General features: G+C 47.1%; 2 protein-coding genes across 5 annotated transcripts; one reads left to right on the plus strand and one right to left on the minus strand.

Annotated features, from left to right (window-relative positions):
* Nucleotides 1-3,663: 3,663 nt before the first annotated feature.
* Nucleotides 3,664-12,430, minus strand: LOC311320717 (ubiquitin-conjugating enzyme E2 H-like). Its single transcript, XM_084452532.1, has 7 exons — nucleotides 12,218-12,430; nucleotides 8,892-8,968; nucleotides 8,716-8,790; nucleotides 8,177-8,216; nucleotides 7,980-8,032; nucleotides 5,215-5,343; nucleotides 3,664-4,177 (listed from the first exon to the last, which is right to left on the minus strand). Exons 1-7 carry the CDS (start codon nucleotides 12,268-12,270, stop codon nucleotides 4,053-4,055), a joined length of 552 nt encoding a protein of 183 aa, XP_084308658.1. The 5' UTR covers nucleotides 12,271-12,430; the 3' UTR covers nucleotides 3,664-4,052.
* Nucleotides 12,431-13,370: 940 nt separating this feature from the next.
* Nucleotides 13,371-23,276, plus strand: LOC311321012 (kelch domain-containing protein 10-like). Of its 4 annotated transcripts, none has more exons than XM_084452880.1 (11): nucleotides 13,371-13,467; nucleotides 13,976-14,103; nucleotides 14,836-14,931; nucleotides 16,639-16,860; nucleotides 17,338-17,492; nucleotides 17,854-18,002; nucleotides 18,245-18,329; nucleotides 18,506-18,572; nucleotides 19,606-19,653; nucleotides 19,837-19,976; nucleotides 21,052-23,276. In XM_084452880.1, exons 1-11 carry the CDS (start codon nucleotides 13,463-13,465, stop codon nucleotides 21,259-21,261), a joined length of 1,305 nt encoding a protein of 434 aa, XP_084309006.1. In that variant the 5' UTR covers nucleotides 13,371-13,462; the 3' UTR covers nucleotides 21,262-23,276. The 4 variants fall into 4 exon arrangements, with proteins under 4 accessions (XP_084309006.1, XP_084309007.1, XP_084309008.1 ...); XM_084452881.1 differs by having other exon boundaries at nucleotides 14,839-14,931; XM_084452882.1 differs by having other exon boundaries at nucleotides 13,414-14,103; nucleotides 14,839-14,931.
* Nucleotides 23,277-23,405: the final 129 nt, after the last annotated feature.

Consider the following 23,405-nt stretch of genomic DNA (forward strand, 5'->3'; position numbering starts at 1 on the left):
GTCAGAGGGCTCTATAGAATGGGCATCAAAAAAGAGAAAAGATTGTTGATGGGCTTTCGAAACGGGGCCCCTGGTATTCAAGGGCCCCCGGGTGCCGGCCCCATCTCTGTTGATAGGTTACAATACTTTCAGACCTCCTGCTTCTGTTCGTTCACGTAGCTCCGATTCTAGAACTCTTATGTAGAACTCCCAAGTATGTGTGAACCATTACATGGCTTATAAAACAGATCTTGAATAGGTTGCTGCCACACAGTGGACAAATTATGTGATTTCGATATTTTTTGTTTGTTACAAAACAAGACTGAAAACAATTCAAGACACACTGAATGTAGGAGAAGTGTTCTTGGATGAGTGGTGGGAATTAATGGTTTATTTGTGTGTGTTTAAGGGAAGCACATTTAGTGCTTTTTAAAATGTGGGGAGTTCTAGACAAGTCCTCAATGTCATTGTCAGAGGTTCAAAACAAATAACAGGCTCCGTATCATCATTTCAAAATCATAAAGTATAACTAATATCCAGATACTGATGAACAGCTCCACACGATGGTCATTCTCCTGTTTCAACATCTTAACCACAGTGGTTAATCCTTTGAAGCCTACCACATTGTATTTTAAGCTTTAAAATACAATATGGTAGGCTTCAAAGGAATAAATAGGAATAGGAATAAATAATATTAATATTTGGAATCTTGGCACCATGTGCTGTAGGCCTATTGGGGGTGGCTGTGGCTCATGAGGTAGAGCGGGTCGTCCAATGACCGCAGAGTCGGCGGTTCAATTCCCGGCTCCACCTGTCCACATGTTGAAGTGTCGTTGAGCAAGACACTGAACCCCAAATTGCTCCCAATGAGCAGGCTAGCACCTTGCACGGCAGCTGCCGTCATTGGTGTGTGAATGTGTGTGTGAATGAGTGAATGATAGATCATTGTAAAGTGCATTTGGATAGAGGTGCTATATAAGTGTAGTCCAATTACCTTTGCATGTACAAGAATGAGACATAAACAATTAAAGGATTACATCAGTTTGGATCCAACTTTACTTTTCGCCAAGTGTCTCATATACAAGACAAAAAAACATCCCACTTTGATAATTGTGGTGTAAGGTTGTGATTTGTTCTAACTGAAAAACACACTTGTAACAGAGGGCTGTACATCCGTCTTCTAGCTCTCCAGGACAGCATTGGGACAGCTCCTCTCTGAGAGGAGACATACACTAAGACACTTTCAATTATGCTTCTAGATTTCAGATTAGATTTTGGCCCCAACTTGCTGAAGGAATGGGCCATCAATACTTAGCCTGAGCCTCAGAAACCCTTCTAGAAGACTCCCAGAATGCCTCTCCTGTCCTGCTGGGTTAGACAGGCGAGACCAGGACCAGCACTGTGCTGCTGGGTTAGACAGGTGAGACCAGGACCAGCACAGTCCTGTGTTACAGCTACAGCACACACTTAATGCCGGTTTATAGTCAATCGACCGACATGATGTCCAACAATAGAATGTTGATGATGTCAGTGGGACACACAGCCTGACATCACTGACTATACACCAACATAACAATGGGATAGAGGAGAGCCATGGTGACCAGAGCACATCTGCACAATAATATAATAACGAGTTACATTTGCATAAGAGAGAGTAGAGATGGGGGTGTAACTGGTCTTTTTGGGATAAAGGTGTATTCACCACCTCAGCTTTCCACGACAACTTGTTATCATACTATAATGGAAGGACTCTCTGTATGTTTGTCTGTATTTCTATATTTTGTCGAGAATCGGGCACTGTGTTAGGTTGTTCGGCAAACATATTGCTCAGGACCCAAGGAAGCGCAGTGTTGAGTGTGAAGTTGTCTAAATGTGCGGTTCTCAAGAAAGCTACAAGCAGCAAAATACCAGGGGCCAAGCAATTGGCCCGTTCCCAACAGGCACGTTTTGAACGGGCACTGCACTAGTAGAACTAATAAAACCAAGACATTAGAATATGGATTAACCACCTGGCAAACTATCTATCCCTACGCAAGTCAAACACCTATTATAGTTTAACACGAGCAATAGGCAGAGTTCAGACAGTTTAACAAGGACCTGATTTATCCAGTACACTGGTACATCTGAACACCACCCAGCACCACTCTCGCTAAACCAGCCTCCAGGCGGTGTCCTCTATCTTTTCTACAGCTATAGAAAGAGCCCTACAGCACTCTGCTTCACCATGCCACAATGTACAGAAGGACGTTCAGAATAACACTTAGAACGGAGAAGAGGAGGAGGAGTGTCAGACACCTAAACAGAACGTCTTGTGAAAGGAACCCCCTCTGACCATGTTCATCTCTGGTTCTCCCCTCTTAGGCATCAGTGGGTGGTGTGTGTGTGTGTGTGTGTGCGCGCGTGCGTCTGAATTAGAGAGTATGTGTGTGTCTGTGTGAGAGAGAGTGTGTCTGTATGTGTGTGTGTTGTAACTTATGAGGAGGGACTATGGTCCCAGTCTGGGCTGTATGACAACTTTGCACATGCACACTATCTTTCTCATTTACACACACACACACACACACACACACACACACACACACACACACACACACACACACACACACACACACACACACACACACACACACACACACACACACACACACACACACACACACACACACAGTCTGGCTGAGTACAGTAGGTTTGTAGGTTTCTGTTCATGTGCTGGTGTTTATGTTTACATGGTGAACACGGCATGTTCTCATGTATGTATCAGTTTCAATGACCTCCAGTCAGGTGGGTTAGCAGGTTTGCATGCTGGGGCCTGGAGGGGGAGGAGTCTCAGTCAGGACAAGTCATCGGGGGGAGGAGTCTGTCAGTCTGCAGGAGAGGTCATCAGGAGGAGGGATCTGTCATTCTGCAGGACAGGTCATCAGCAGGCGTCCTGCTATGCGGCCCGGAGTGAGACAAACACGTCCTGGGGAGGGCGTGGTCCTGGGATGGTGATGGCAGCTTCCCATGCAGTCCCGAGGGAAGGCAAAACAAAGATGAAAACGGATCCCGAAAAAGCAGCTTCTCTGCAGCGAACGATTTTAAAATGATAATATAGTATTGTTAAAAAGAGGGGTGAGGTGAGACGGGGGCAACCAGGGGTACAGCTGGGGCGGAGGGACTAAACTTCCTGCCTTCGCAGTCACATCCGTGTCTTCCCATGATGCACCTCACATTGCCAAGCTGGCGGCTCCTCTCATTTTAGAGGCTTGGAGCGTCCAGCGGAGAACTACCTGACCAAGAGAAGGGCTAGGGGGGAGGAGGGTTGGGGGACTAGGGGGGAGGAGGGTTGGGGGAGGAAGGCTGGGGGACTAGGGGGGAGGAGGGGAGGGGGGAGGAGGGTTGGGGGACTAGGGGGGAGGAGGGTTGGGGGCTAGGGGGGAGGAGGGTTGGGGGACTAGGGGAGAGGAGGGTTGGGGGACTAGGGGAGAGGAGGGTGGGGGGAGGAGGGTTGGGGGACTAGGGGGGAGGAGGGTTGGGGGACTAGGGGGGAGGAGGGTTGGGGGACTAGGGGGGGTGAGGGTTGGGGGACTAGGGGGGAGGAGGGTTGGGGGACTAGGGGGGAGGAGGGTTGGGGGGAGGGGGGAGGAGGGTTGGGGGACTAGGGGGGAGGAGGGTTGGGGGACTAGGGGGGAGGAGGGTGGGGGGAGGAGGGTTGGGGGACTAGGGGGGAAGAAGGTTGGGGGCTAGGGGGGAGGAGGGTTGGGGGACTAGGGGGGAGGAGGGTGGGGGGAGGAGGGTTGGGGGACTAGGGGGGAAGAGGGTTGGGGGCTAGGGGGGAGGAGGGTTGGGGTGCTGGGGGTCTGGAGGGGGCTAAGCAGGTAAGTGAATCCCTAAAGCATGGCTAGCGTTAGCAGGGTTAGCGTTAGCAGGGTGATGCTGTAGGCTGTCACCCCACCACTTCTCACATAGCGATAAAAATCCTTGTTTGTTTTCTTTAGTAATAAAAAACAGCCTCATTTAAATATAATAGTCTGCTTCTGGTCTTTAGGAAATTATAGTCTGAGTGGTGGAGGGGGGGGGGAGTCTCCCCTTCACTACAACTCCATGTCCTGAGCTTCGTCCTCAGAGAAGTCTGACATGGAGCTCTCTGACGAGGAGTCCCCCGCGCCCTCCTCCTGCTCCTTCAGAGCCTCCTCGGTGGCGTACTTCTGGATGTACTCTGGAACAGGGAGAGGAGGAGAGGGAGTCAGACAGTCATCTCATCAACAGTACTGTATACTCTGCTGTCCTTCGCAAGGGCCTCATATGTAGGGCTGTATATCATCTTGGATTTCGCGATACGATACGCATCACGATACACAGGTCACGATTCGATACGTATCACGATACAGAGGTCACGATACAATACGATACGATACGTATTGCGATATTGCATCATTTACTGAAAGATTTTAAGTGTTCAAGACTGAAAACTGAATGGCTCAAATGCACTATATAGATAACTCAAACTCAATGACTGGACAGAGAGCTAGCTAATAAATATTTTACATTTGATATCCATGCTTTTTAAACTGTCATCATTGTAGTATTTATGGTTTTTCAAAATTATTTATATGTATGCTTTTTTAACCTAATATTGTAGAATATGCTTTTTAAACTGGATTTAAAATTTTAAATAAAAATAAAATTAAAATTAAAATAAAAAATAAAAAATTTACAGCGCCCGGCTGTATCGATACTCCGGGCTGAAAGATCGATACAGTATCGCGAGACTACGTACCGCGATGCATCGTTGTATCGATACAATCCTACAGCCCTACTCATATGTAGTTTAGCTGGGTAATGTAGTACAATCTTGCTCTGTGATTGATATCATTTTGTACCAACATGTTTGTGATAGTACTAACAATGGTAGCATGGTAGCAGACAAGAGGATCCAGGGTGTCTGGGAAATGGCCAAACATGGCAGACACAGGCAAATGTATTCGGGTTTGATAAACAGACCTGGGACCGGCAGTAATACAATACGACCTGACCTGGACCCTATTGACCATAAAAAATGTGGGCCCTAACCCATACAGATCCGGGGTCGGGTCTCGGATCTACAGTTCAGGTAGACCCATGAAGATCTCTAGTAACTATAGGGCCTCATCTGTAGTTTAGCTGTGTGACTATAGCGTTACAGTACTAGGTTCCAGCAGCCATTTCCCTCACAGAGGACCTGGTATCTGTAGTTTTTATCAAGCAAAGGCCCACCTTTGATCTTGTGTTTGTAGTCCTCTGGCCGGTGTAGGTACATGGCTGCGGCGTCTCCGTTGAGCGGGTCGATGGGGTTGGGGTAGGCCAGAAGCTGGGGCAGGAACGACTCGAAGATGTTGGTGAGGTCTGTAGAAAGGAGTGTAGAGGAGGGAGTGAGCTAGTCATCAACATATATGTATGAAGTTCATCAGAGAAAACCTGACTTTCCCTTCTCCTATCAAATACACCTCAGTGACTACCTCTAGACATCCATGTACTTGATGCGTAGACCTTTGTGTCTGGGCCTGTTATTACTACAGCCAACCACCAGAGGTCTCTAATCTGCCATAATAACTGCTAGTCCTATTGGATCACAGAGAAGAAGAGGCATCTGCCCCTCTAATATTAAGTAATCAGGTATCAACCAGGGTGTCTGGGCTAGATAGCAGCAACTCCCCAAAACTAAAAACAAGGCACTTCCATGCCATCTTCTAGTCAAGTGAGTAAAGTTGTGCCAACTGCCCCACCACACTGACATAATATTACAATGTGCTCTCTGCTCTGCTTAGCGACCTTGCAGCCCGAGGCATGGACACGTGTTCAGTTATTACTGAGGACTGTAAGAGGATTAGGTTCTCTGTACCTGCACCTAAAGAGGCGTACAGTGAAGTCCAGTAGTACAGTGGAGAACATTACACTTGAGTGTAGTAGTGTACTTGAGTACAGTAGAGTACAGTAGAATACTGCCCAGCCTAGCCCATTCACTCACATACTTACCCCCTTACTGACCCTCAGTGGCAGAGGCTGACAGTGTCACTACTAAACCATCATGTCTGTCTGTCTGTCTGTCTGTCTGTCTGTCTGTCTGTGTGTCTGTGTGTCTTTGTGTCTGTGTGTCTGTGTGTCTGTGTGTCTGTGTGTCTGTGTGTTCTCTGTGACATGGCAATCTTCTGAACCACCATGGCTGGCTGGCTGTCTGTCTGTCTGTCTGTCTGTCTGTCTGTCTGTCTGTGTGTCTGTGTGTCTGTGTGTTCTCTGTGACATGGCAATCTTCTGAACCACCATGGCTGGCTGTCTGTCTGTCTGTCTGCGCTGTGGGTCATGGCCGATTCCATGCCAGTAGGGCACCATCCTCAGCAGGACGGGGCCTTTCAGTTCTGATCTGCAGGACGCACTGCTATGAGTCAACGCCTCAGGTTGCCTGACATTGCAACTCACTTGCTTTCACATGCGAGTTGAAGGAATGCAATTCAATAATATGACCATGAACAAAGTTAAACGAATTGTGTGATGACATGCATGGATATATAAGCTTCATATCAATTTACAGATCAGTCTTTGCAGCGGGATATAAGCATAATCTATTCACTTGAAGCACAATCTGGATCTATCCTCTAAGCATGGGAGTGTATCACCACTAGTGCTGGATCAATCGTCATCATTGCATAACTATTCAATGCTGGTATGGTCGACGTATATGAATTCCTATAGGGCTATATCCCCATAACAGATTTGGCCTACACACAATAGTAGTATCAACAGTATCAACATATATACAGTAGGTAGGCCTAAAACATGAGATGGAATAGCAATAATAGTAGCAACAATGTATAGTTTTGGGATGTTGTTCATCTTGTGCATGTTATGGCTTGGTTGGTACTGGACCCAAATGCACAACTCAGGAGACCGGAGAAAAAGGTAAATGCCCAACAGGCGTTTATATCAAAAATGTCAAACATGTCCACACAAGTGCTATAATGCACCAACATAGGGGGATATGATGACGATAAATTCCAATGCTTATTATTATTATTATTATTATCATATTCGACTTGTGAGTGTGCTTAGCCGTATTATCATTATTGAATTGCATTCCTTCGGCTCATGAGTCAGGCAATGTCAGGGGATGACGCATGGCCCTGCGCCCTGGAGATCACACGCCATGGCAAGGCCCGCCACGCTGGAGGATTGAGCCATACGAGCATGTTACGGTCATGGCCATCTACTGTCCCACCATGGCTGTCTGTCTACTCTCTGTGACATGCCCTGCTTCTCTCTGTGGGTGTGTCTGTCTGTCTGTCTGTCTGTCTGTCTGTCTGTCTACTCTCTGTGAGTGTGTGTTGGTGCAGGATGCCCTGCTGTCTCTTTGACCCTGTTTAGACTTGGTTTTAGAATGCATTTTGGACGATCAGATCACAAGTGGACAGCAAGACACATCGTCATTTACACCATGCGTCTCCAAATGTGTCCAGCTGACCACTTGTGTTCATATAGTAACCATAGTAACTCACTCACTCCTGCCTGCATGCGTGTCGCACAGCTGTTCCATGTAAACAAATCAATAATCAGCCGCTTTGACTTCGAGCAGATTCATACAAAAAAGTGTGCATGAAAGCAACTGAAGATGTTTGAAGACATAATAGTACATAATAGGACTATTCCATCGGTTTAGATTAGCGACTTGCAAAAGGGCACAGGATAAGGGGAAAAAGGATAAAAATTATCCTGCATTGATGACATGTTTTCTGTCTTTGTCGGGGACGCATCAGGATGCATTAGCGTTTAGATGACTAAAGATATGTGGACAAATGCATCCAGACAGTCTCGGCAAGTGGTTTGAGGACACATTTCACAATGCGTTTTGGTGGCCGTTTACACTTGTATTTAGCACTGTCCACTTATGATCTGATCATCCAAAACACATTTTGTGTGTGTGTGTTTAGGATGGCCTTCTGTTTCTGTGAGCGTGTGCTGGGTCAGGATGGCCTGTGGCTGTCTCTTACCGTACAGAGCTGTCCATGTCTGGTTGATCACGTCCAGACACACAGTCCCTGACCTGGAAGACAGACAGAGCAGCACTGGTTAGCGTAACGGAGATCCAGCTAATATAGAGATCAGGATATGTGGTTCGTTTTCAGGCATTATAAAGATCAGGATTCGTATCAGAGGCCCACGACCACAATCAGGTGAAAACACTTACGCTTCATCGATGTTCGGATGAAATATTTTATTCATGAATCCTGTGAGCAGAAGCACAAGAGAATCAGTCCCTGAATGACACCCGTGTCTGAGAGGGAAGACAGATGGAAATCACCCTAACCCTCACCCTACAAGCTATTACTGTACTGTACAACATATGGCTGCCTACCATTCTGGTAAAATATTTGTATTTATTTACTCATTTATTTTTGATAGTGTTATGTTTCTTATAATGTAGTATTTACACTATGCATGTGGTTGCTCGATTTTTTCCTGTTTCCCTCTAGAATATTAGGTACATAATCAGTATACAGTATGTACCCCCCCCCCCCCCCCTCTCTCTCTCTGCATCAAGTTTGATTTGATTACTGAAACAGCCTAACCCTAACCCTACAGACATCTACTGTAAGCAGCTTTGGTGACTTCCTCAGGACTTTACTGTGAGACAGTAGCAGATCTGTTCATATGCAATACCTATAGATTGTGGTTTTGAATGGGTATTTTTCTGGTAGGTTAGGGTTACATGTGTTCATACAGTACCTATAGATGGTGATTTGAATGGGTATTTGTCTGGTAGGTCCACTCGGACCTTCCACACTCCTCCCTCATAAGAAGCTGAAAGACAAACTTTGGATTAGGAACACATGAGCACAGCGTCTCACACAAACACACAAGAAAATAAAGACTCTGACTTAAACAGCAACAACAGTACTCACTTCCTTGAGGTCCGTGAAACTTGACTACAAACTCATTGAGTCCACTAAGGATGGTGACCTCGTGCTTGCTCTCAATGCTGGTGGATGGTTAAGGAAAGAGACATCACAGAGGAGAGACAGAGGGACAGACACTGGGGGGACAGAAACAGAGGGACAAACACTGGAGGAACAGAGACAGAAGGACAGACACTAGAGGGACAGAGACAGAGGGACAGACACTAGAGGGACAGAGACAGAGGGACAGACACTAGAGGGACAGAGACAGAAGGACAGACACTAGAGAGACAGAGACAGAGGGACAGACACTAGAGGGACAGACACTAGAGGAACAGAGACAGAGGGACAGACACTAGAGGGACAGACACTAGAGGGACAGAGACAGAGGGACAGACACTAGAGGGACAGAGATGGAGGGACAGACACTAGAGGGACAGAGACAGAGGGACAGAGACTAGAGGGACAGAGACAGAGGGACAGACACTAGAGGGAAGGACGCTGGAAACACAAGATAGGTTGAATTCACTTAGACACACTGCTGACTAAAGCAGAATAACAGGGACTCTGAAAAAGAAACTAGAGTGACTAAACTTGTATTTCCTCACAACCGTGACGATCTATTACAGCATCAGGGCTTTGACAGAGAGCGACACCCACTGACCCTGACAAACTCTCTGTCAACCTTGGAGAGACTGCCTTTCTCACTGTCTGTCTCTCTGTAGGTCTCCCTCTCTCTGTCTCAGTCGGAGTGTGGCCAGAGGTGAGCTGCACCCGTGTAATACAGTAGAGAGCTCCTCAGGGTGGAGGAGGTCAAAAACAGGATCAATAACAGCTATCCTCAGATCAATAATGCAGTGACCTGACCAGCGGCGGACCAGGATCACCATCCCACCTCTGTTCAGCTCTGCTTACAGCCTCACCATCTCCTGGGCTTCACTAGCCTTATCAGAGACATCAGACACACAGAAATCACACAGGAAGAGCACCGATCGTCTGGGAATTAGGCCTCCGGTTCAAAAGTGTCATTCTATGCATGCGAACAGCCCTGACAAAAGCGTTTCATGTCAACACATCTGGGAGTGGTGAGGACCGAGAAGGTGTCTAACAACAGCCCTGAGACCAGACCTGTATGAGAGGGTGATTGGTCACAAACGATGACACACACACACGTTACTCTGTGTTTCATCACCCTGAAATAACATCCCTGACGCCTCCTCTGACACATTTCCTCATGTCTCTTTGTTACAGGGTACAAAAGGTGCTGATCTTGAGAGCGAGACTTAGGCCCGGGGCTCTGCACACACAGCTCTGGGTGATATAGGCTATCATATGCGGAAAACCAGCTAAGCACAAACAGTCCACCCCCACTTTTTTTGAAAATGCACATTCACTCATTCTCTCTCTTCCACAAACATGTTCTTCATATATGTGGTCCAAGTGTGTGAGTGAGCCTGCTCCCAGCTCTGTGTGTCTGCATGATGTGCATGATGTGCATGTGTGTGTGTGCATGTGTGTGTGTGACCCTACTGAGAGGTCTGTATGAATGAGCCTGCTCCCAGAAAAACCCACCTGTGGCAGCAGCTCAGAGAACCACAGATGCCTGTCAGTCAGGAGACAGAGTGGCCCTCCTGTTTCTGGACACATATAGGCCTAGGAGCATGCTCCTACCAGGTTTTGATCTAAACAACCAACTATGTAAATATCTAGGCCTAAACATATATTACATATTTCCATGCAATATTAAAACCATAATCATTGTAAGCCACAGTGGCCTCTTTAACACAATACATTCAGGAGGACATGGTTCACACTCTGCCTAACCTCAGGAATGTCTCCTTCGAAACTAGCCCCTTGTGTAATTCTCTAAGAACGTACCTACATAGACCAATGTAGACCAAGTGTAGTGGAAGCATCACTACAGTAAGTATGGTCTGATTGAGGAAAATATAATAATCTGACTGTTCTCTAATGTCAGGATTTGGGCCCCAGCTTACGGCTCGAAGTATTTGACTGACACCCCACTGGTTGCCTCTAGTCCCTCCCCCCTCCGCCCGTGCTGCACGTTTGTTGGTACTCGATCAGCTGTTCCCTAAGTCCCGCCCTCTACCAGTTTCCGGATGGTAACAGGCTAACCAATCAGAACGCGAGCTCTCGCTGCAGGAGGACAAAAACAAAACAATCAGCAGCCAGAACCTTTCACGTCAACTTCAGTAGATCATTCTGATAACTCCCCCGTTTCTTAAAGGTTTGTCAAGCTGACAATACGTTGAGAGATCTGGTTATTAAGCTTGAACTTTAGTCAGAATTTGATATTTTAATCAAATTAGACAACATAAGCTACATTAATTAAACCTGAGTTCAAACACGATAGATGAAAGCTGAAAGCCTTTTGCAGGTTGACGACATGATGGTAGCAATAGACATCACCTAACATCAAGTACCATCGACATTCAAAACAATCATCCACACAATAGCTAACTAACATATTGTCAGCAATAAAACGTTATTCTCCCTTGTTATTACTCAATGTTGGGGAAAGACAGCTCACAGCTAGGCTACTACTGAAATCAAAACAGGATCACAATCTGGACAAAGGGAGGACGACCTGTTAATGGCTTGTAAACAAAATGCAGCAATCGAGCCCTCTGGGCTAGCTGCTCAACTGCTCTGTTGGAGGACAGTAGCTAAGCTAGTCTGTCTAAGTTGAGACATCGGTAGGAAACGTTGGCCAAACATAGTGACTGTGTCCAACGATGACTAGCGTCATATTCAGTTATTGTGATGTCCCTGTCATGCCACATGATGTAGCTAACATTAGCCATGATGATCGAATTGAGCTGGGCAGCTAATTAGCTAGGGCTAGCAAGTAAGCAAACCAACTGAAACGTAGTCTAGCTAACGTATGTCTAGCTAACTGCGTTGAGTAATGTGCAATTGTCTTATGTGATTCATGTTGAATAAGATTTTTTTTTTGTGTTGAATTTAGCACCTAGCTAGTTGTCTTGTTTTCTTTAGCTAGCTAGCGTCACGTTAGCAAAACACAGAACTGGCCGAGACTGGCTCGACCAACAGCAGAGATCCACCACAGATCCAGTATGCGGTGGAGACCATCATCAAAACATTTTTCCACTTTAGTTGTCAGAAAACCCAACAACATCCCATATGTTATTGTTTGCTCTTACAACACAGTCTGATAATGAACAAGCTCCCGTCAGTTACCAAACAGTAAATGTCACTTAAGTAAATGCTACAGAGCTGTCAAGAATAGGATTGTGCATGTCTGTGTCTGTTGTTGAGCTATGTTCTCAGAATAATCCCGAAAAGGATACAGTTTCACCACGTCGGTATCCATTCGCCTCTTGCCCGGACTTGGAGACGACATTTTTGTATCCTTTTACGAAGTGACAATATGAAAATTGCCTCCAATGCTATCGCTATACTTCACTTCGATGACACCAGCAACTGTAAATTAATCGTTCGCCTTTTTGGTTTGTCCATCGAACGAAATCTTGTAGATATTCTTCCAGCACTTTCTCTCAACACTACCGTCTGTCTGTCTCTGAACCCCTGTTCTGGAGCTTCTATCCCTCCGCCAATGACATCAATCCCAAGCGACATCGAGTGGGTTTGGAACATAGAAATACGCTAAACTAGAACGACATAGCTCTGTTGAGCTTTGTTTTTTTTATGTTATTATCTAACTGAAACGAATGACGCAAGGATGGTGCTATACAGTTGTTATGCACTTAGTTAGTTAGTTCACTAAGTAGCCTATGCATGTAGTCATAATTTATCGCCATGCTAATGTTGGATAGGTTCTAGATGTAGTATTTCTATGCTCGAACTGCAAAAACAAGCGCTCATCCAAAACTAGTCTTTTACATGCTGGCGTTTCTTAAGTGTTCGGACCTAAATGTATCTATAAAAGAAACTTGCAAGTGCATTAATTTCAGTTTATCATAATTCTAGATGCAGATTACCAGCAGCCATTACAACCTGCTTCAGTTTGGCACAGATGGCACAGAAGTCAAAACAGCATCATTGCTTTTCAGCATTTATAGATTTTAGGATCGTTTCATTTCATTATGGCATTTGATTAAACCCATTCGCATTCTCTGTTGAGTGGATTTAGATTAATTAGATTTAGAGGCTCTTATTAGCTTTGCTAGGCTACTGTAGATGCACTGTTTCTCTCTCTCTCTCTCTCTCTCTCTCTCACACACACACACACACACACACACACACACACGCAGGAGAACAAGTAGACTAAGCAATACTTAAGTAAGCCCATGCTTTATCTTGTGTTGCACCTCATGTCAATACGGCCATTATAGGTAAATGTAACCGTTGGACAGAGCATGTGAAGTAACAACGCAATCAAGAGTGATATCAGAAAATTGATATATTTGCTCTGCTTGTTGTGGCCTATCCTGTTGAGCTTTAAATCCAGATCAACACGTCAGCAGGCCTCATTCAGCAACTCAGGATCTGGAGGAAAGATTGGTACGGCATGTTGGCTGAGGGTCATTAATCATTTATTTCCAAACCAGTGATAACAATATCTAGGATCTAGCATGAGGTGAGTTGAATTATCGTGTTATGGGCTATAAACGGCAATTCAATTTAAACGCAAGTTTTAATTTGTAACTTTTTCTAAAAGCATTATTGTTTTGTGTAGTCACATGAAGTCTAAACTGGGGTATTCCACAAAGTTGGCTAATCGAGTAAGCCTGCATGACATTTTTTCTATGTGGCCTATTTGAAGACTATCCAGGTTTTACTCACTGCAAAAGTCAGGCTGGCTTACCCAGTTAGCCAGCTTTGTGAAATACCCCAAAGATAACTTTCCATTTAGATGTTATGTGCAAATAAAGTTCCCCTATTATATTATGTTCGCTTGTGGTATTTTTTTGCAAGGAATTTTAAAACCATTACAGACTATTGTGGCTCTTGAATGCAACCTTTTAAATTCTGATTGGTCAAGAAGCCCAGCCCAGCTGGCCTCCGGTTGCATGTGTGTTTTGTTTTGTTATTTTGGTCTTCGACCTCTGGGTTGATGCCACAATATTTATACTGGACTTTCGAAGTCTCCTTTTTAGACTCTACAATATTTCGATAGCGATGTCCCCTGCGGAAGAGGCTGAAAGTAGCAGCGGCTTGAATCAGCTCATCAAATTCGAGAAGCTGTCGGGGAGGCCTTACATCAGAGATTCAGGTAAACAAACCAACTACGTTACTAGTCAACGGAATATAAATGAGCTAGCTAACGTTAGCTAGCCACCGAATTTAGATACTGGCAAGGAACTGATTTTAGGAGAAATAACAAACCGACCTAAAAGGCAACGTGTTTTGCAGAGGTAACCGTTAGCTAACGTTCGTTAGCAAACTTCACAGGCCTGCAACGGTAGCCAGCAGTTTGCTGCGGAAGATCTTCTTCTCGCGTGTCTGGTGTCTCATTTGCTATGGTATAACTGCGAATATGCGAAATATGTTCTCAAATATGCCAATTTATTGGTTGGTAAATTCGCACAATGACATTTATTTTGAGTTTTGGGTAGGCCTAATATTGTGAATTTCCCCCCGAGGATTAATAAAGTAGGCTACCTAACGTTACCTACCTCCCTACTACCTTTCATTCTTGAATAGGCCTACCCGCCTGGTGGATGCCCCACTTGGTCATGTTGAAAGATCTTGGCCAGGGCAGTCAATGGTAGGCTGTGTGTGTCAGCTCCTTCAATTGGTAGCCTCTCATGTATTAGTGGTTGTAGAAAATTTCAGCAGCAAATCATCATTGTTTAATTGTCCTGGTTATGTATGGTTAGACCTGTAAGTAGCCTACGTTTTAGTTTTGTGATTGGCAATCATCCTCCATCTTTGTGTGTGCGTGCGTGTGTGTGTGCGCGCCCCTGTGTTTGTGTGACTCGTTGTGTCTGAATGTGGCGACCAGCAGGCACTAAGAAGAGGGCGCGATGGCTTCAAGCTCGGCGGATCTTCTCTCCCTCGTGCCCCAACCTGCGCATCCCTAACAGGTTTTTGAGAGAAGGTGGGTAACGCCCCCCCCCCCCCTAACCCTTCTCCAGATCCCCACACCCTCCTCCTCTCAACCCCCCAGACTAACCACACCCCTTTGGACTCGAGTATTGCAACATGCCCGATCTTCCATTCCTCTACTTGCTCTCAAGCTCTAATGTTCCTCTCTTCCATTCTGTGGCCTCCTTTCTCCTGCTCCTCCTGTCCTCCATGCTCCCTTTCTTCCTCCTCTTTCCACGACCACAGGAAGTGTCCTCCTCATCCTCCTTCTCCGCCTGTCACTGCTCTTTCTCTTTGAGTGACCGGCTCTCAGAAGTGTCTACGTGTCTACTCCTTCTCCTTTATCCTCCTCCTAGAGATATCTCTTCCCTCTCCTGGATCTCTCTTCCATCTCCTGGTGATAGTCCAGGGCCTACCTTCTCTCCTGGCTCCTCCTTTCTTTATATTCAGACAATCTTTCCTTTTGTCATCCTCTGAATGGCTCTGTTGTGTCCTCTTCTCTCTAGATTCCTCTGTGAGACCCCAGCTCTCTCTCTGTCTCTCTGCATGTGTGTTTGGGGGCTTGAGTGGGACCATCTGTCATCAGTGTTGTTCTGCCTAGAAGCCTGGCTTCTTGGAAGCCTGTTGTACTGTATTCATCTGGAAAGCTCATTGTATTTTGAATATTAATGTGATGGTAGGTATGATTATTATGAAAGTGTGAAGATTGAAGAGTAGTCCCCATCATCATGAATTCAAATCTAAACTGTTAGAGCCAGTACCAATAGAATTCCTGTCATTCTGTCAGGAGTATCAGGGATCCCATAGAGCTGTTGTCTGTCTCAGCGCAGGGCCTCAGTGACTCCAAAATACACACACACACACACACACACACACGCGCACACACACACACACACACACACACACACACACACACACACACACACAGAGGCCTATAGCATTCCTACTGATGATGACATTGAGGAACCTCAGGCCTACACTGGTAGTCATTACACAAACTGACCCCAGTCACTTAGCCTGTGTGCTGGCACCTGCACATCCACAGAATTAGGTCAGGTTATAACATACAGAGCTCGTGACGGGGGGGGATCCATGGTTCATAACCAGAGTTCAGAGCTACGATGGGGAAATCCTCACATGGGCAAGTGAGAGTAGATGAGCGACACAGTGACACCTGTTATAATCAGACATTCACAGCACAGCCATGTTCTCTGTTACAGTCTGATATTGCACAGTACTGCCATGTTCTTGGTAATCTGTGGAACAGATTATGGAATTACTGGAGGGATTATGTATTTAGGTAGAAATCTGGTGGAGACCTGCTTAATTACCTCAGTGTCCTTCGCCATTTTGTCCTGCGTCACCAGCTATGCTCTCTAAAAGTCAGAGAGAGCTTTGGAGGAACACATGGTGTATCTATTCAACACAATGTTTCTATTTGACCATTCTATGACACTCCCTCTTCATAGCAACTCCCGCAAGATAGATTTCTGAATCTGAACAAGCCCCTGTAGTCTCTAGTCTCAGTAAAGTAGTGGGTAAATCCCTGTAGTCTCTGTAGTCTGTAAGACTCTAGTCTCGGTAAGTAGTCTGTAAGACTCCGTAGTCTCAGTTAGTCTGTCAGTCAGTCCCTGTAGTCTCAGTAAGTAGTCTATAAGTTCATGTACTTAGTAAATTCTGTTCTTGTTCACCTCACTGTCCAACCCCCCCCCTCCCCCAGGTCACTCAGCCCCCCCAGCCCGTAGCGGGCACCGCTGTGTGGCAGACAGCACCAACCTCTACGTGTTCGGAGGCTACAACCCCGACTTTCACGAGGCGGGCGGCTCTGAGAACGAGGACTACCCACTGTTCAGAGAGCTGTGGAGGTTCCACTTCGCCACGGCAACCTGGTCTCAGGTCCGCACTGAGGGATACATGCCCACGGAGCTAGCCTCCATGTCAGGTGAGTTAGATACATACCCAGAGAGCTAGCCTCCATGTCAGGTGAGGCGTCAGGTGTCAGCTCTCTGCTCGGTCTGTCAATAAGACGATGCATTGATTTCTATATGACTAGTCCTGATACCTGTTGGAGCACACAATCACTAATTGGCCACATCTCTGTTCACTGCTTTCCCGTGCACGGTGTTGTCGATGTGTGTGCGTAATATACCGATGTGTGTGTGTAATAGCTCTCCTCTATACCAATGTGTGTGTGTAATAGCTCTCCTCTATACCTGCTGGCTGCTGGGGGTAGTGCTATCACTATCACTAATTTGCCATTTTGTCGGCCCTAATTACCAAATATGGAAAGAGATACAGAGGTTTGCTCATTTATGTGTGAGGTGTTGGGAACATCGATGTGACGTATGGGTCTGCCTGAGCTAACATACATGAGCCAGCAGTGAGACTAATGACCCGTGTGCGTCTCTCTGTCCTTCAGCGGTTCTCCATGGCAACAACTTGCTGGTGTTCGGCGGGACTGGGATCCCGTTTGGAGAGAACAATGGCAACGACGTCCATGTGTGCAACGTTCAGTACAAACGCTGGAACCTGCTCAACTGTCGGGGGAAGAAACCCAACAGGATCTATGGCCAGGTGGTCAGCCCCCTCCTCTTGGACAGCTCCTTAAGGCCCATTCACATGATAAACACAGATCGGCTTCACACAAGAGCACATTGTTTTTCAATGGAGGATGTGACAATCTTATTTTCAGTTCTGGCGCTCAAGGTTCTGTTTATTTCAACTTTGACCCTGTGCAGGCGCTCGCCTCTGTGCGCCAACCAACAGCACTTTCAACCCGACAAAATTGAGGATGAGCTATTTTTGTCTGTTTGGGACTTGACCTCTACTCGATACTGTGCTGACTCCACTGTTCTTTTGTCTTTCAATCACTCTCTCTCTCCCTTCATCTCCCCTCTACCACTCTCCCCCCCCCATCCCTCTCTCTCACTCCCAGGCGATGGTGATAATAAACGGCTACCTTTATGTGTTTGGAGGAACGACAGGCTATGTGTACAGCACCGACCTGCACCGACTGGACCTCACCACCAGGGCCTGGACCCACCTGAAACCCAACAACCCACCAACAGACCTGCCCGAAGAGAGGTGGGCAAGTCCCTCAGGGCCCAGACTGTCTGTAGAAAAACTGGTATTGATAACGTACCTCAATGATCAGCACTTCTCCAAGGAAATCATTAATACATTTTTCGGGGATACATTTTATATTTCTACAGCACAGTATTCTGAAAATTACAGCAAACATTGCTCTGGCACATTTGGAGCACTTACTCCCCACAGTGTCAGTGTGATAAAGCCAGGTGTGTGTAACATTGTCTCTGTTTGTTCAGGTACCGACATGAGCTGGCCCACGATGGGCAGAGGATCTACATCCTCGGAGGGGGTACCTCCTGGACCTCATACACACTTGACAAGGTAGAACAGAATTCTTCCTGGGGGATAGCTAGCAGGAGGTTGGCAGAAACCACCCCCTGGCTAAAACCCAGACACCTCAGAAGCAGACTGCTAGTCTAGCTGCTGTCAGCCTTTGGTGGAAACCTTCTCTTAACAACTACTTGTATTATATGACCTGATGTTCTCTCTCACACCAGATACACGCCTACAACCTGGAGACCAACTACTGGGAGGAGATAGTCACCAAACCTCACAAAAAAATAGGTGTGTGCTGTCATGTCCCAGAATGATGGAGAGAGGGAGTGGGTGGGGGTGTGGGAGAGGGTGGGGATGAGTTGGTGAGTGAGAGGGTGGGGATGAGTTGGTGACTGAGAGGGTGGGGGTGAGGGAGAGGGTGGGGATGAGTTGGTGACAGAGGGTGGGGGTGAGGGAGAGGGTGGGGATGAGTTGGTGACTGAGAGGGTGGGGGTGAGGGAGAGGGTGGGGATGAGTTGGTGACAGAGGGTGGGGGTGAGGGAGAGGGTGGGGATGAGTTGGTGACTGAGAGGGTGGGGGTGAGGGAGAGGGTGGGGATGAGTTGGTGACTGAGAGGGTGGGGGTGAGTTGGGACTGAGGGAGAGGGGGTGAGGGAGAGGGTGGGGATGAGTTGGTGACAGAGGGTGGGGGTGAGGGAGAGGGTGGGGATGAGTTGGTGACTGAGAGGGTGGGGGGTGAGGGAGAGGGTGGGGGTGAGGGAGAGGGTGGGGATGAGTTGGTGACTGAGAGGGTGGGGGTGAGTTGGGACTGAGGGAGAGGGTGGGGATGAGTTGGTGGGGGTGAGGGTGGGGGTGAGTGAGAGGGTGGGGATGAGTTGGTGACAGAGGGTGGAGGTGAGTTGTTGACTGAGTGGTTGGGGGTGAGTTTGGACTGTGTGAGGGAGGGACTGGTTGGGGGTGAGTTTGGACTGTGTGAGGGAGGGACTGGTTGGGGGTGAGTTGGGACTGTGAGGGAGGGACTGGTTGGGGGTGAGTTGGGACTGTGAGGGAGGGACTGGTTGGGGGTGAGTTTGGACTGTGTAAGGGAGGGATTGGTTGGGGGTGAGTTGGGACTGTGAGGGAGGGATTGGTTGGGGGTGAGTTTGGACTGTGTAAGGGAGGGACTGGTTGGGGGTGAGTTTGGACTGTGTGAGGGAGGGACTGGTTGGGGGAGAGTTGGGACTGTGTGAGGGAGGGACTGGTTGGGGGTGAGTTTGGTCTGTGTGAGGGAGGGACTGGTTGGGGGTGAGTTGGGACTCTGATGAGTGTTGTTCTGGTTGCAGGTTACCCTGCTGCTCGGAGATGTCACAGCTGTGTGCAGGTGAAGGACGGTAAGTGAAACACCCACCTCATCTCTGCCGCCAGGCTGGAAGGCTTTACTGATGATGACCGGAATGGACAGTCGGTTCACTTACTCTAGAGACAAATGTACTTATTCTAAGTCGGTTGGATAAAACTGTCTGCAAAATGAGTTAAATGTAAAATATCTTGCTTTCTATTCCTGCCTCCTCCAGAGGTGTTTATATGTGGAGGTTACAACGGGGATCTGATCCTGGCTGACCTGTGGAAGATCAACCTGCACACCTACCAGTGGACCAGGCTGCCAGCAGTGATGCCTGAGCCAGCCTACTTCCACTGTGCTGCAGTCACCCCGGTTAGTCCACACACACACACACACACACACAAGCACACACACAAGCACACACACAAGCACACCTTAGGCACAAAAACTCTCCTACCTTGTCCTTTAGTTCCATTCCTTACCTCCCCCTCTCCCCCTTATCCTCTCTCTCTCTGTCTCCCTAACACTTCCTCGCCCCCTTATCCTCTCTCTCTGTCTCCCTAACACTCCCCCCCTCCCCCTTATCCTCTCTCTCTCTGTCTCCCTAACTCTCCCCCTTATCCTCTCTCTCTGTCTCCCTAACACTCCCCCTTATCCTCTCTCTCTGTCTCCCTAACACCCCCCCTCCCCCTTATCCTCTCTCTCTGTCTCCCTAACACTCCCCCTCTCCCCCTTATCCTCTCTCTCTCTGTCTCCCTAACTCTCCCCCTTACCCCCTCTCTCTGTCTCCCTAACACTCCCCCTCCCCCTTATCCTCTCTCTCTGTCTCCCTAACACTCCCCCTCTCCCCCTTATCCTCTCTCTCTCTGTCTCCCTAACTCTCCCCCTTACCCCCTCTCTCTGTCTCCCTAACACTCCCCCTCTCCCCCTTATCCTCTCTCTCTGTCTCCCTTACACTCCCCCTCTCCCCCTTATCCTCTCCCCCTTATCCTCTCTCTCTGTCTCCCTAACACCCCCCCTCCCCCTTATCCCCTCTCTCTGTCTCCCTAACACTCCCCCTCTCCCCCTTATCCTCTCTCTCTCTGTCTCCCTAACTCTCCCCCTTATCCTCTCTCTCTGTCTCCCTTACACTCCCCCTCTCCCCCTTATCCTCTCCCCCTTATCCTCTCTCTCTGTCTCCCTAACACCCCCCCTCCCCCTTATCCCCTCTCTCTGTCTCCCTAACACTCCCCCTCTCCCCCTTATCCTCTCTCTCTCTGTCTCCCTAACTCTCCCCCTTATCCTCTCTCTCTGTCTCCCTAACACTCCCCCTCTCCCCCTTATCCTCTCTCTCTCTGTCTCCCTAACTCTCCCCCTTATCCTCTCTCTCTGTCTCCCTAACACTCCCCCTCTCCCCCTTATCCTCTCTCTCCCTCGCCCACTCTCTTTCCCTAACTCTTCCCCCCAGGCCGGCTGCATGTACGTCCATGGCGGGGTGGTGAACATGGGGGAGAATCGCAGGTCCAGCTCCCTGTACAAGGTGTGGCTGGTGGTGCCCAGCCTGCTGGAGCTGACCTGGGAGAGGCTGCTCAAGGCCTTCCCCCGCCTGGCTCACCTCTCCCCCCTGCAGCTGCTCGGCCTGGGCCTCACACACACTCTCATCCAGCGCCTCAAATAGGCACCGCAGGGGTACACCGGGACAGAGGTCAGAGGTGAAGGGACGTGGATGGACCACCACCCCACTGACCCTCAGGCCACCAATGGGTACACAGACTGCCTTGTTAACGGACCAATGGACACCTGCGTTGTCGGGAGATCTGTGAACGGACCGAGGAAGTGGACAGGGCGTGACGTACGGTCACCCGAGAAAACCAAAACTCTTGATGCCTTTTACATTTCAGATGTGTTTAAATGATTTTAGCTTGCGTTTTAAAAGCGGCTGTGTGTTTAATGTGTTTGAGAGAACACACTGTGAGATGTAGTGATTTGAAGGAGACCCCCCCCCCCCCCCCATCAGCAGGCAGCTCTTGGATCAGGAGCCTCTTCACCCAACGCTGTCTTTTCTTATGTTTTTATTTCATGCATCACATTTCTCACACCTCACTAGTACTATTTCCAGCCCAGTTAGCACACATACCACTTACACAAACACACACACTCACTCACTCATGAAAAGGATATAGCTTTACTCTTGATTGCTTCTCGTTGGAAGCTGTGAGGTGAACGGTTGTTCGAGGTCTCTCTTGATGCTGTAATCCTGAGCTGTATGCGTTCTTCTTTTTTTTCCCTCTGGTGAGGATCCCCTGCAAACAGAAACCTCTACACCACCTATCTAACTGATGTGACCTGTACAGTGAACACAGACAGCAGCTTCGCTGCCCACTGTCACAGGTCAAATGTAAACGGCAATGTCTTAGCTAGGGGTTGAAGTTCAGTAGCTTCCAAGCAGGAGGGATTGTTTAAATGTGCGATCCTTCCCTTAGAATGCATTCTGGTGGTAGTTATACATTTTTTGGGGGCCTTGCTGAACTAAACCGTGGTCCTGTCTGTTAAGGACAGGGAGGATCTCTATAGCCTGTTCTCCTGAGCTTGAGCCTTCTGTGGCATCACTGTGAATCCTCAAGAGCGTGTGTGTGTGCGTGCGTGCGAGAGTGAGAGAGAATATGTACGCATTTATTCTCATGTCTGTGTTGTATGTGTTCTCGATCTGGTGTCATACTGAAGCTCTCAGATGATGGAACCATAACTCCACACAGAGTGACACCTAAGATCATGCCATTTATTTAATCTAGTGCCCTTTTCAGATCATGTCTTAAATGTCATGGATCTTTTTAAAGATTAAAAATGTATTTCTTTGGAGTACTTTTAAAGTTAATTTTTTTGAACAGTTGGGAATGTAAATCATCATTAGTTTAGATTGTGAATATGAGTTCTACTCAACTCTTTCTACGTACTGGCCTTTCATCCAGCCACGGGAGAGAGTAGCCTACATCGGTAAATGGGTATCTGATACGCTACTACACAAATATTTATTTATTCAAGATTGATCATGATTGGGTGCTATAGACTTGATCCTACTTTGTTTTTAATAAATTGTTACCATGTCCTCGCTGCATCTAACTAATTAGATGGAGTGTTAAACCATTGGGGTTGTCCCCGGTACCAATGGAACACTAGCCTGAGAAGATGATTGAAGACGATTTTTTTCCCATCGTTTACTTATACAGTGTAAGTTGTTACCCAAGTTCATAATTTTGTTCAAATAGACCCACATCAACACCATGCGTCTGCCATACTGTCCACAAGCAGGGCTATTTGGTACAATGACGTCTGAACAGGTTTTTATTTGTGCATGTTGCCTTACCTATGAGAAACTGGTCTACATTTCAATATCTTTATATTCTGTTTCATTTTAGTTTTGTGGAAGCTATGGATGGAACTCTGCATGTCTGCATGTTGTCACTTTACACACTCCCATGGTAGAACTAACTTAAGTTTTCTAATTTAATTGTTTAACTCAATAGATTGTGTTTGGATTGTTTTTTGTAATTGGTTGATACATTCACAATGCTTGTTTGGCTGTTTGACTGAAGTAGTATGTTTATTGCTTTTACAGTACTGTACTAAAATGATACCATTGCATCATACAACACTTGATTGGAAAGCTACAATACAGTATTCACGAATTCCTTTGACAAAATATTAGTCTTTATGTAAAACCTTTAACAGTTGTCTAAAATATACAACAATACCTTATTTACAGTCTGATTCAAAAGTCCCTCACCCTCTCCTAACCCTCCTAACCCTCTTCCTCATAACCCT

This window comes from Borostomias antarcticus, assembly GCF_949987555.1.
Source record: "Borostomias antarcticus genome assembly, chromosome: 18".
Classification (NCBI taxonomy): Eukaryota; Metazoa; Chordata; class Actinopteri; order Stomiiformes; family Stomiidae; genus Borostomias; species Borostomias antarcticus.